Source organism: Balaenoptera musculus, chromosome 8, assembly GCF_009873245.2.
Source record: "Balaenoptera musculus isolate JJ_BM4_2016_0621 chromosome 8, mBalMus1.pri.v3, whole genome shotgun sequence".
Classification (NCBI taxonomy): Eukaryota; Metazoa; Chordata; class Mammalia; order Artiodactyla; family Balaenopteridae; genus Balaenoptera; species Balaenoptera musculus.
This window is the reverse complement of record NC_045792.1, coordinates 45732515-45745340: the sequence shown is the minus strand read 5'-3', so window position 1 is coordinate 45745340 and position 12826 is coordinate 45732515. Positions and strand designations below refer to the sequence as shown.

General features: G+C 40.4%; 1 protein-coding gene across 1 annotated transcript in view; it reads left to right on the top strand.

Moving 5' to 3' along the window:
- CCDC83 (coiled-coil domain containing 83) overlaps positions 1–12826 on the top strand; it is a 48761-nt gene that overhangs the window by 15790 nt on the left and 20145 nt on the right. The window contains exons 4-5 of the mRNA XM_036861172.1: positions 2523–2685; positions 6076–6243. Of these exons, the coding sequence (XP_036717067.1) occupies positions 2523–2685; positions 6076–6243 (331 nt within the window). The remainder of the gene's footprint in view (positions 1–2522; positions 2686–6075; positions 6244–12826) is intronic.

The window sequence follows — 12826 nt, the reverse complement described above, 5'->3', positions numbered from 1 at the left end:
TTTTATAATGTGATAATTATTCCTACCTCAAATAATAAATGTACTTCACTTCGTAAGATAAATGTCATTTTTTAGCATATTGGTGGATATATTTAAATAAATTTTATTTTGGTATGTAGCCCAAAATAATTTTTCAGACATAGTGAATTTTATAACATTGTCAGACACATTTACTTTCTATTTGAAATTCATACAGGATTTGGGAAGTTTAATATAGATGTTATTAAATTTATATATATGCCCTATACATGCATGTGGCCTTTTAGATTCCCAGGAATATGTCAGAGCTTTCAAAGCTCTCTATGGACATCTCATCTGCAGCTTTCTTTTAAAGTTTTTTTGTCAGCTTGCTGTTTACCTCAACTTTTATTACCGCCTCAGGGAGCTGTAATGTTCAACAATTGTTGATTGTTTTTGAAAAACATCTGCCTCTGATTGTTTTTGACCAACATCAATCTGGGAAAACGCTGGTCACACATTGGGTAAGCTCTGACTCAGGTCAAATAAAGACAAGGTTTCCGAGTGGGATTTTCCAGGGAATTACCAGATAGGTCAAATAATGACTGTTATTTGGGAATTGGGCTTTGGAAGAGTTCTGTTCCCCTCACTTCTCTCCATGACCCTCAACCCCAGGCTGCTAAGTTGCTGGTTTTTACCATAACTGTGGGGCTTTTGGTTTTTAGAGCAAGTTAAAATGCCACAAAGCTCACTGTCCTTACCAAGATTCAACCATTTTTCTTGAATAAACACTCCCTGGAAGTTACTGCAAAGCTTTAATTTCAAGAGTTCTGAAAAGTTGATTTTGACAATTTTTGCCAATTTTTTCTCATTGCTTTTATGAAGGAGAGGATTTTCAGAAGTCTTACTCCACCATTCCTGCTTACATCACGCCCAATAAGATTCTACACAGAAGTAAAGAGATTCAGTTTTCAGATGTATCATATTATGAACCCTTTGGTACTAAAAGTTCTTCAGAGACAGAATTATGATACTTTAGAATATTACAAACAAAAGATAAGAGAAGTTAAACCACCGAATTTTGAATATCATATCTTTTTAACCTTTATTTCCATTTTTTTTTAATCACTCAAACCCTGTCCAGTCCCAGTCTTTTTTTTTTTTTTTTACCTGTATTTCTCAATACTGAGCATCATCATAAAGTTAATTGTCTGTTGTTTTCTTTCAGCTTATCAAAGTTTTAAATTAAAATTCTAACGCACTGAAATGGCAATAATGTCACGCAGCCTGTGGAATCACTTAAAGAGCACTAAGGTTACATAATCCTGTCCAGGGAGTTTATTAAACTAGAAATCAAAATTTTCAGCCCTCAACTTTAAAGTTTGTTGGATTAAGTATTAAAGAATTGAGTTTTAGTAGGCCGTAGCACTACCAATAAATCACAGATATTTGGATTACCTGAAAGAAGTTTGCTACCCGAACTGTGGGTTGTGGGCCAGCAGGCTTGGCATCACCTGGAGCTTATCAGAAGTGCAGAATTGGAGGCTTCATACCAAACTTACTGAACCAGAATCTGCATTTTAACAAGGTCCCCAAGTGTTGGGTATACACTTTGAAGTCTGAGAAGCACTGGCCCAGAGAATCAAATTTGGGAAAGAAAATACTGTTACAGTAGAGTATCCATGTAGGTTAAGAGGATAAAAGACATGAATATCAGAAATAAAATATAATGTTGAAAAAGCTATAGTAAAGAGAATGTTAAATTATAGGAAAAATAATTTTTAAAAGAAGTATTAGAATATTTTAAGTATATGCATTTTATTAGGTTTAAGAAATTGAAGGAGAGACACCAGGGAAGTGGGGATTAAAACTTAAAGGGAGGCTAAGAAAATTACAGGGAAAAGGTATTAAGTTCACACACAGTAAAATATCTCTACATATACATAATAAGCTAGCAAGGGCAAGAATAAAATCTAAGTTGATTAAATAAGAAACTTGGAAACATAGGTGGGATATTCACAAAAGGAACACAGTCCATACTTCAGGTGTGGAGTATTGAAATAGTAACCATCACACCAGAATAAGAGAATTAGGGTCATCTGTGAGAAAAACAAAGAGTAGTGTAAATTCCACAAGAGCAGTACTTTTGTCTATTTTGTTCACTGATATATTCCTAGTGTCTAGAAGACTACCTGGCATATGGTAGATGCCCCATAAATACTGACTAAATGAACGATATTGCCTAGAAAAGAAAGGTGTTTGTGGGAGTTGAAGAAACTGACCTCTGAAATCTAATTTTAATGTTCACCAATCCTATGATAGGGTGATAGACTGGCAGATTAATAACGCAGGTTTTAATATGTAACTTTCTCTTCAATGATTACTGTATTGATGGGTTTAATTTTGAGTCTTCCATCTTCCATATGCTCTTTAGAGATATTATTGAATAACTTATTTCATTAAATATCTCTCATTTTGCAAACCTCAATGTGTAACTCTATTTGAGGGAAATCAATGGAAATACTTCAACAGATGTAATTAACAACTGTTGATATTCATGACAGAATAAACGCTTAAAGGATGAACAGATTTGGCACATAAGGAACCTACTAAAGGAACTGAGTGAAGAGAAGTCAGAGGGATTAGCAGTTGTAACAAGAGAGGAAGTTGAAAAAGCAATGAAGGAAAAATGGAAGTTTGTAAGAGACCAGGAACAAAACTTGAAAGGTGATTTAGAAACTTAGAAAATTATCATAAAGCTTTATCAAGTTATTTCTTGAATGTATTAATGCTTTTGTCTCCTAATATGTTCAAAAGGCTGTGAACACATTTCAAATGACATCATCACCACAACCACAAACACATATAAGTAAGTGGACGAGAGAGGGAAATAAAATGGGCAGAGATACTGAAGCCAAGTGAGGAGGAGGAGTAAGGGCAGTGATCAAAAACAAAGACAGAAGAAACCCCTCTGACCCTTAACACCAGACAGTACCCTGTTAGGTACCACCCTGAACTCCCTGCAATGGGGATCTGGTTTTTTTTTTGAGAAATTCTCTTGTTTCGTGTCTTCACAGGCTTCAGCCCCAGTTAAGACTTGGGAATGGTAAGGTGAGTGTAACCATGAGGCTTCCTCCCCACCCCCAATATCTCTAAGGGAGCTAAGCCCCCTCTTTAGATGGGGAAAGAGGGATTAGAATTGGAAAAGGGGAAGTTTATAGGACATGGATAGAAATGATGCTGGTACAGAAGATGAAGGACCCAGGACATAGTCTTGTCATGGGCTCAGGAAGTACCAGGGTTCTGAGGGTAAGTCACACACAGTTTTGACACATGCATTAAAAAAATAAATAAATAAAAATAATCCTATCCCTTCATCATAAACTTGCTGCTCAGATTTCTAAAACTTTTGCCAGAACCTCTATAAATACCATCTCAGCTAGGAAGCTGGAAAATAAGGGAGAGACTTGAGTGTTCTCAGGAAGCAGTATTAGAATCTGAGAGGCGAAAAAAGGGACTAGATTTTCTTGAGGTTCCCCAAGCATTTTAGAGAGCCTCCTTACCCAAGCTCTTGGCTCAGAGCAGGCATTCCATTTGTAGATATTTGTTATTTTGAAAGAAATAGTTGCCAACACCAAAGGTCAATCAGCAAATTTCATTTTTAGGGGGTCTCTAAAACTTTCCCATAAGCCTCCTCCTGCCAAGTCCCTGTGTGGGCAACAGTGACATCATGAGGTGGTAGATGTATTTTCTGGTTGGGCTCCTGTCTAGGAGAGTTCTGCGTATGTTCGGAAGGAATGCTTTAAAAAGTCACACCCTTGAGATGGGTGTGAGACCAAAGCAGATACTTAGATGTGCTCACTAAACTGCCTTCAAAGGGAATGGGCCCGGTTAGTTAAGGTGTGCCTGTCTGTGGTTTGGGCTGAGTGCTGGGGTATGTGTGTCATACAAGACTGGGGACGTGCTGGGTGACTAAGAACAGGAGGGCTGGGCATGTGCAGTGGTCCAAGGAAGAAAGAAGCCCATAGATGCTGAGGAAGAGAGGGAAAGAGAGAACAGATGTGTCTACAAAGGATCTCTGAGGCAGTGACATTTTGTACCAGGTAGTCCGTCACTTTCAACTCAATTTGGTTCGTGGAGCATCAGCTGGAGCTTCACCTGGCAGCCTGTGATAGTGCAGAACCTCAGAGCCCCATCTGGACCTGCTGAATCAGAACCTGCATTTGGACGGGATCCCAGGGGAGTCCTGTGCACAGTAAAGTTTGAGAAGTGCTGACAAAACTCCCTTCTCCCAATGTTTAGTTAGGACTCTTTCAGTTGCAAGGATAAAAATCCAATCAAAACCAGTCCAAGCATAAAGAAGATGTTAATTTTTTCATGTAACCAAACAGAAAAGGCAGGGTGCTACTGACCTGGACCCAGAGCCTCACATGCTGTCAAATCTCAGTGTTTATTTAAAATTTCCCTCTCTTGCTCCCCCTCTCTCCCCCTTCATCACCCTCCCTCTTTTTTCCCCACCTCCTCCCCCTCCACCCCCTGCTCCTCTTACCCGTCTTCTCTCTCTGCCTTCCCCCTGAAAGTTGGCTCCTTTTTCTGAGAATGTTCTCCCCGTGAGGCTGGAATTCTGACCAGAGACACCTCTGAAGTTACATCCTTATAACCTCAAAGTGGAGACAAAAGAGACATGTTTTCCACCAGTGAAGATATTTCTAGGGAAGGACTCCGAGCATTTGCCTAGCTTGGGGCACCTGCCCAGCCCTGGACCAATCCCTAAAACTAGGAGAAGGGGCGACTGTAATCGGTCTACTTATATGACAAGAGACAGGAGACATGTGTTACTAGAAGGGAAGGGAGAGAGGGGTTCTGGGAAAGCAGAGCAACAGCCACTACACCCCCCTCTCTTTCAAAAGCTTCAGTGACATCCATCAACCCTCCCCACAAAGACTGAACACGGTGCAGGGCTGAGACAGAAGCAGTCTGCCCACATCGGTGGACAGCTGATCACTGGGGTGCAGTGTTCTTAATTGTTTAATGATAATAACAAGTACCATTTGTTAAGGGAGTTTAAAATATATTATCTTATATTCTTAATATATTAAGTATATATTAAAATATATATATTAAAAATATATTATTATCATGTCTTGGAAAAAGACATGTCTGGAGTCCTTCCGGACCTTTGGACTGAAGAACATCTCTCTAGCCTGAATGGAATGCTTCAGTCATAAACATCTATTGAGCACCAACTAATTGCCAGACTCTGTGCTAAGTGCTGGGTTGACATAGATGAATAAGATGTGGTCTTGCCCTCAGGGGCTCTCAAACAAGATGGTGCATGGTAGTGAGCCAAACAGCCATTCAGTTCATTGGACCTGGCTTTCTGTAATGCTGCCTTTTCCAGAATGTTCAGCAGCATGATACTCAGCCTAAAGATTGAGTAGAATATCATGTGTAGTAAGTGCACCAGGGCAAACTGAAAGTTTATATGGTTGAGACGGCTCCATATTTGTACATACTTAACTGGGGAACTTATCTTTCACTCTGAAGTCTTACTGTGTGGGGTTAGGGGAAGGCAGGTTATTATGACTATCATATGCTATCATTTCACACAAGGGAAGCTCAAACTACTGAACTTTAAATGATGGAATCAAACAACTTACCTACAAAAAATGGTCACCAAGTACTGTGGAAGGATGTTAAATTGAAATCACTTTGCCCAGACACGTAATGACCAGAAAAATGACAATTTACTAATAAAAAGTATATGTGACATAATATATTGTACAAAACAGGACACTTACCAAGCTATCACAGGCATAATTTAAACTTGTGGGTCCCTAGGCATATAGGTTGATTGCATATTACAGCTCTCAATCACAGCCCCAAACCACACAACTACTTTATAATTGGAAGTTTAATTTTACTTAGATTTTGAATCATGAGGGATAGATAAACAATTGCTTGAATAGTTTAGATTTCCCTAAATTATAGATATAAAATAGTATTTATGAGTTGATATTTTCATATCAGACCTTAACTTTACAAAAACAGATTGCAACATATAATGGTTGCAAGGACAATAGAAATGACACAAAGTCTTGATTTTTCTTTCAACAGATATGCGCATCCAAATAAATAATGCTGAGAAACTATTTCTTGAGAAACTCAGTGAGAAAGAATATTGGGAGGAGTACAAGAATGTAGGGAGTGAACAACATGCTAAACTCATTACCTCCTTACAGAATGACATCAACAGAGTTAAAGAGAATGCTGAGAAAATGTCAGGTCAGTTGCAAGAAAGCTGGTTCAGAGTCAATAAAAAAATCTTTCAGGGGCAGACATTTGGTGGAAGAAAGAAACGGGTACCGCCTGAATCATCCGTTACTCTCAGCTGTCAGCAAAAGCACTATGAGCCTAAGGATTAGGTGGAGGGAGGAAGTAAAGAAACTATCCCAGGACCACCTATGAAACTGAGAAGGGGAAGTAAAGGGATGGGAGTGTGTGCCTATGCGTAGAAACCCTGCAACCGACTTTGAGAAAGAAGCTTCATTCAGTGGGTGGTGTCTGCATGCTCTCACACCTGGGTCTGGGCCAATTCCACCAAGGCGGGAGGGTCCTGGGAAGGGGTTATATTAGAGAAGGAATTCACCTGAGGCAAGCTAAGGCAACCCACCCAGGCTGGACAACCAGAATCGTTATAGAAAAATGGCCAAGTAAATGCTAAGTTGCAGTCGGGAAAGAAACTGGAGAGCAAACATGAGACAGGAAGTGAAGAGGGTACGGAGCAGGATGGCATCAGGCATAATGAATCTTACCAGGATCAGATCTGGGAGCCATGAGGCCAGCTGTCTGTCACTGAGGCATAGTGGCTTAAAAGAGCACCAGAGACTCAGAGACAAGAAAGTCCTAGGGCAGAACAAACAGGAGAAATCTGGCCTGAAAGAACACTGTGGGTGGATGGCAGTTCTGAGCGCAGCTGGTAATGGGTGCCCTGTTTTGTGGAAGGAGCATTCATTCGGGGTCGTTCCCACTATCCCCTCTGAGGCTCTGTCCAGTCAGTCTGCTTCTAGACCAATTTTTATGTAAGTTTCTCAGCTCAGGGCCTCTGCACCACAGTGGTAGTGTAAATTTGGCCCCAAATCAGTCTGGACTTAGAATTACAATTTTTCAAAAGGTTCTCCTCCCCAAAAGAAGAAAGTAAGAGTGATACCCTCCTACCCCTGTCAATCCCCCAGCCACTGAGATCCTTTCTCTAGATAAAAACACTATTACCAGTTCCTTATGTAACCTTTCAGAAAGAGTCCATGCATGTTTCAGTATGTACATATATGTCACAAGCAGCATGCCACAGATGCAATTTTTCACTTGCTCTTTCATGTAACAATATGGACATCCTTATAGATGAGTACATATTAATACTTCCTCATCCTCCCAATGGCTACTTTGTTTTGTTGTACCACAATTTTTTAAAGTCCTCGACTCATAAGCATTTAGGTTGTTTCCCATCTTTTACTATTACAAATAATACTGCAGTGACTATCCTTACACAGTCTCATTTTACTGCGATGAATACTCTTGTATGTATGTAATTTCATTTATGTGTATCTCTAAAGGGAAATGGCTGGCCCAAACAGCCTGTTCATTTTTACACTGATAGGCATGGCCCTGCGTAGAGGTTGTACCAAGTGTACTCTGGCTGGTGGTGGTGAGGATGTCTGTTTTCCCACTTCTTCAACAACAGGGGATGTGATCCACCTCTTTGTTCTTTGCCAGTCTTATAGGTAGAAAATGGTATCTCATTGTAGCTTTAATTTCCATTTCTCTTACTATAAGCAACAGCGAATATCTTTTTATAAGTTCAAGAACCATATGAATTTCCTTTGTGTTCACATCTTTGCCCATTTTTCTATCGTGCTGTGGAGCTCTTTACATTTCAAGGAAATTAGCTCTTTAACTGTGATATAAGATGCAAATATTTTTCCCATTTGTCATTAGTCTTTTGTTTATGCAGTGTTTGTATGAGGAAATTTTACAGTTTTATAGTGCCCAATTTATCACTTTGATTTTATGATTTCTGACATTACAAATACATTCTCTAATATTTTCTTCTAGAATTTTTTATGGCTTCATTTTTATATTTAATCTCCGATTTTTTTGTGTGAGATAGGAAACCAACCTTATTTTTTGCCAGATGGCTTTCCAGTTGTCCCAACATCACCTATTAAATAAGCCATTTTTACCCTATGATCCAAAATGCTAACTTTATCATACTTTCATTTCCCATGTGTATTTGGATCTCTTTCTGTCTTTTCTATTCTGTTCCATGGATCTATGTATTTGTGCAACAATACCACACGTTAAAAATTGTTACTGTTCTAGTATGTTTAAAATTTTTTAAATAATTTTTCCAGCATTCCTTTATTTTATGGTTTTTAAGTAGGAAGAATGATCTCATATAAACTTAACCCGTTATCCTGATTAGAAATTTGGATGATTTCTTTGAGCTGAAAATTTCATGCTATTGTATCCAACATTGGGGTGGGGGTAATAACATATATATGCTGCTTGTTGAGCCTTGGTGTATAGCCAGTTTTAAGTGTCATGGGATAATGGCTGTTATGGGCTTATCTTATTTGCCAATAGTTTTAGGCACTTCTCCTAACCATGCAGCAGCAATTCTGCCTGGGGATGATTAAAGCACCTTGGGCGCCACTAACTGGGCACAATGAATATGAGTAGAACTCCTAAATTAATTTATCTGAAGTCTTACTACCACCATCTCTTCTTTTCCTCTCATCTCTCTCCTTCTTCCATGACTTTTCTAGAATTCTCCTCCCACGCCCATGATCATGGAGTTTGTGTTAGCTAGACTGCTTTAATTGCAAGGAACAAGTACTTTAGTAGAAAGGGGCTTTATTGTAAGTGAAACATGATATTAAAATGAAACTTTTTTAGTCTCAGTTTAAACCTGGTTGTCTATATAATGGATACCACATTTCAAAGTAAAGTGAGATATCGCCAGGCAGACTGCCAATACGATGAGGCAGAAAACTGGTGTCACACCTTCAACCACTGAATTCCAGTCTATAAAAGAAGTTGAGGAAGCCATGAAAAGACTGTTGGAAATAAGGGGACAGTTTTTGGAAAGAGCTCTTGGTGTGCTGTAAGTTGTACACAGTCCCCCAAAGGGGCAGGTGAAGGGTAATTCCTCCTTCATCTCAAATCAAGACGGAAGGTCTTTAAAGGAAATTCTTCAGATTGTTCAACATGTGTTCCCTGCAGTTTGGTGGTGGGGGGGGGTGCGGACATTGAGATCTAGTTTATGACTCATCCCTAAAAAAATCTATGGGATAAGTGGCTGACTAGGAGACTGTTCTAACATCAGAGCAAAGAAGAGGTAGGCAGCTGCTGCCCTGGGCTGGGCCTGTGTCTTAGTCCATTCAGGCCTCTATAACAAAGTACCATAGACTGGGTGTCTTACAAATGACAGAAATTTATTTCTCACAGTTCTGGAGGCTGGGAGGTCAAGATCAAGTCACTGACAGATTCGGTGCCCGGTGAGAGCTTGCTTCCTGGTTCATAGATACCTTCTTTTTGCTGTAACCTCATGTAGTGAAAGGGCGAGGCAGCTCTCTGGGGTCTCTATCATAAGGGCACTAATTCCATGCATGAGGGTTCCACCCTCCTGACCTAATGACCACCCAAATACCAGTACATTGGGGATTAGGTTTCAATCTAAGAATCTGGGGTGGGGTGGGGGGGGGGTCACAGACTTTCAGCCTGTAGCAGCCTGCACTTCCAGAGTTTGTTGTGGCAAAGCGAGAAGGAGTGTTTCCTGTGGACCGGTTGTGAAAGAGAGCTGGTACGCAGTCATGTTAAATCTTGCCTGAGGGCTGATGAGAGGGGCCATGGTGCCCCCATAGAGAAAGAGGAGCCTGTCTATTTGGGAGGGAGGAGGAAACTGACACCCAGAGGCCAAAGGAAGAGTCATTAGCCAACCTCCAAGGGCAGTATTTCCCCTGTATCAAGGGCATGCAGGTGAAATATAACTAGCAATGGGGGAGGCGGTCCTCCGGAGAACCTACAAAAACCACCCCCAAGAGAGGAGAATCAATCTTAAATGCTAACTAGACCCAGAAAATGGGACATCAGCTTGAGATAGTATCAGTCAAGTGAGTGCTTTCCTGTCCCTTTCCAGGATCCCCTTCAGCCCTGAGGGAGAAGGCATAGAAGTTCAAGTCAGAGGAAATGGTAGTAGGTTTAAGCTAGGAAGGGAACAGCCATAACTTTGAATGAAGCTTAAAATTTCGATTATTATAAAGACTAGACATATTAATTTCTGATTGGAAGATATTTTATTATCACAAAGGAACCAGAAAAGTCATAGAATTGCCATGTATCTTACTGAGAGAGAGCTACTAGCCTCACAGTATGAATTTTAAAGGCAAGAGAGAAAAATAAGGTTTCTTGATGTCCCATGATCATGTTTGTTGGATGTAACACTTGTATTGAAGAATGGGAGGACTGAAGAAGGAATGGAAACAGAAGGCCATCAGATCAGTGGTGGCTCTAGGGATGCTCCTCCCTACATTTGTCACTCATGGTCTGTGACTGTCCCTCTTGTGGCACCTCTGCTTTGCTCTTTGTGCCTGTCCCCATTCTCTTCTTGCTTCCCACAGACCAATTCTTGCAGTATTCTCCAGCCCAGATTCTGAAAAGAGCCGGTGTCATCACCTACCTAGTCAAAGGTGACCAAAGACCTTCGTCCATGCCTCCTCATGGGTCATCAGTTGGCCCCAGCACAAACCATTCTTTGGTCAGCTGTCCAACCTATCTTATTCAGTAGCCACCCTGAGCCCTGGGGGCATGGGGAGGAAGCACGTGGAGCTGCTTCCCTGAACTTCCGCTAGAAGGAGGTGTCGGGATATTGGGTGTAGAAAACACAGTCACTGATATACCCAGGACAAGGCTCTTCCTCTCAATGAAAGGAAAGGGAACCTTAGATTAGGCCCAGGAACAGAGAAAGTATGGGGTTATTACAAATCATCAGATATTAGAGTCACAGAGAGATTTTACTTTTGTCCTTGACCAGGTGCATGGGACAGGGATCCTGAAAAGTTTCTTTGTACACTAACAGTGAGTTAAAAGACTTGGGTTCATGTCCACCTCTTTGAACGCTAGTTTCCTCGTCTGTCAACTGAGAGTACCTCAGAGATCTCCAAGAGAACTCACAGTCCCAGCACATGCTTTTCTATATCTTATCTCATCCAACTCTTACAAGTTCCTTTGAGTTGGATACCATTGTGCCCAGTTTAAAGATGAGGAAACAGAGGCCTGGAGAAGTTAATTGCCTTAACTAAACTCACAGATTTAGTAAGCAGTGGAAATGGGATTGGAACACAGGTGTGTGTCAGACCCAAACCCTTATGCTTCAAATAGTCCTCCCAGCTCTGTGATGCAGCGAGGTAGGGAGGGCTCTCTAACACGCACTCTGCCTGAAGAAACTGCTACATGGCCAGTGTTGCCACCTGCCCTTGCTTGGTTTTCTCCAGAGGGGGCTCAAAGGAAGTCACCGGCACAGTGAAGCTGTGTGACACCCGGAAGTGTGTGAAGAGTGACCAGACTCCCAAAAAGCCGTGGAGCAGAGCCAAAGCAGAGCCAGACACAACAAGGAAAAGAGAACAATGCAAAGCAAGCTTCAGCCTCTGAGAAGTGTGGTCAGCTTCTGAGAAGTGACCATATTAGACCGGGCATCTGAGCAGCCAGGATTCTAAAGGCACAAAGTCATAATCTCCCAAGCTCCCATTTGCAGTGTTCCAAACTTTTCTGGGAAGGAGACTTTTATATATGCCCAGTTTCTTTGGCCATATTCACAAATGTGTGGTTAATAGTTGCTACCTGAAGCATCATCTGAATTTCAAAGGATAACAGTGAGATTTTCACATCCTCCCTTGTGCTAGCTACTCTGCTTTTAAGAAGAAAAACAGTCCATAGAGTTGTATATGGAATTTGGAACAGAGTTGGATGTTATTATCGCTTTTTCAGTATTAACATGAGGGAGAGCTACAACTTTACCCAGAGCATATTTGGTAATCTATTTTTTATGATTTATAGCAAATAATTAATATATAATGTTATCAAGCTCCAGTTTTTATGTTTTTTTCAGATGCTAAGAATGTAAAATCCATTATAGCTCAACTCCTGATGCATTGCCACTTTTAGATTGATTGTTGTATTTTGTGCGGTAGAAATTTTAAATAAATAGCTAGCATTAGTCTAGTGGACTAGATCCTGAATTGAAAAAAAAAAAAAAATCCATCAGAAATGAGATTGGAATGATTAAAACATTCAAGCAATTACTTTGAATGAGATTAAGAAAAATACAGGTTTTATATCTATCTATATATATAGATAAATATACACATACATACCTACATATACATACACATATACATATATATACATATCCATATATATATATACATATATATGTGTAGGTTGGAATAATGAAGATGTCCATTTTCTTATTCTCCAGATTTCAAGTTAGACTAGACCCAAAACCCAATGAACTCTTGTTTATAAACCTCAACCACTCTTGTTCCAGCTCTGTTAGAGGTAGAAACTGATGGTTCCCAGCCCCCTTTCTGGCCACTCCACAGCCTGGGAGAGCTCGCCCCTTCCCTCCTTTGACTCTCCCTATCCCTCACCAAAGTTGCCATTGTTTGCTGCTTCTATCCTGGCGCTGAAGGCTCAGATCACTGACCGCCAAAGACTTGCAGTTGGCCAAAGTTCATTTTCTTCAAAATATTTTTGATTATCTGTTGTGTTCCAGGGACTGTGGTAATAGAAAGATATGGAAGAGAAGTTT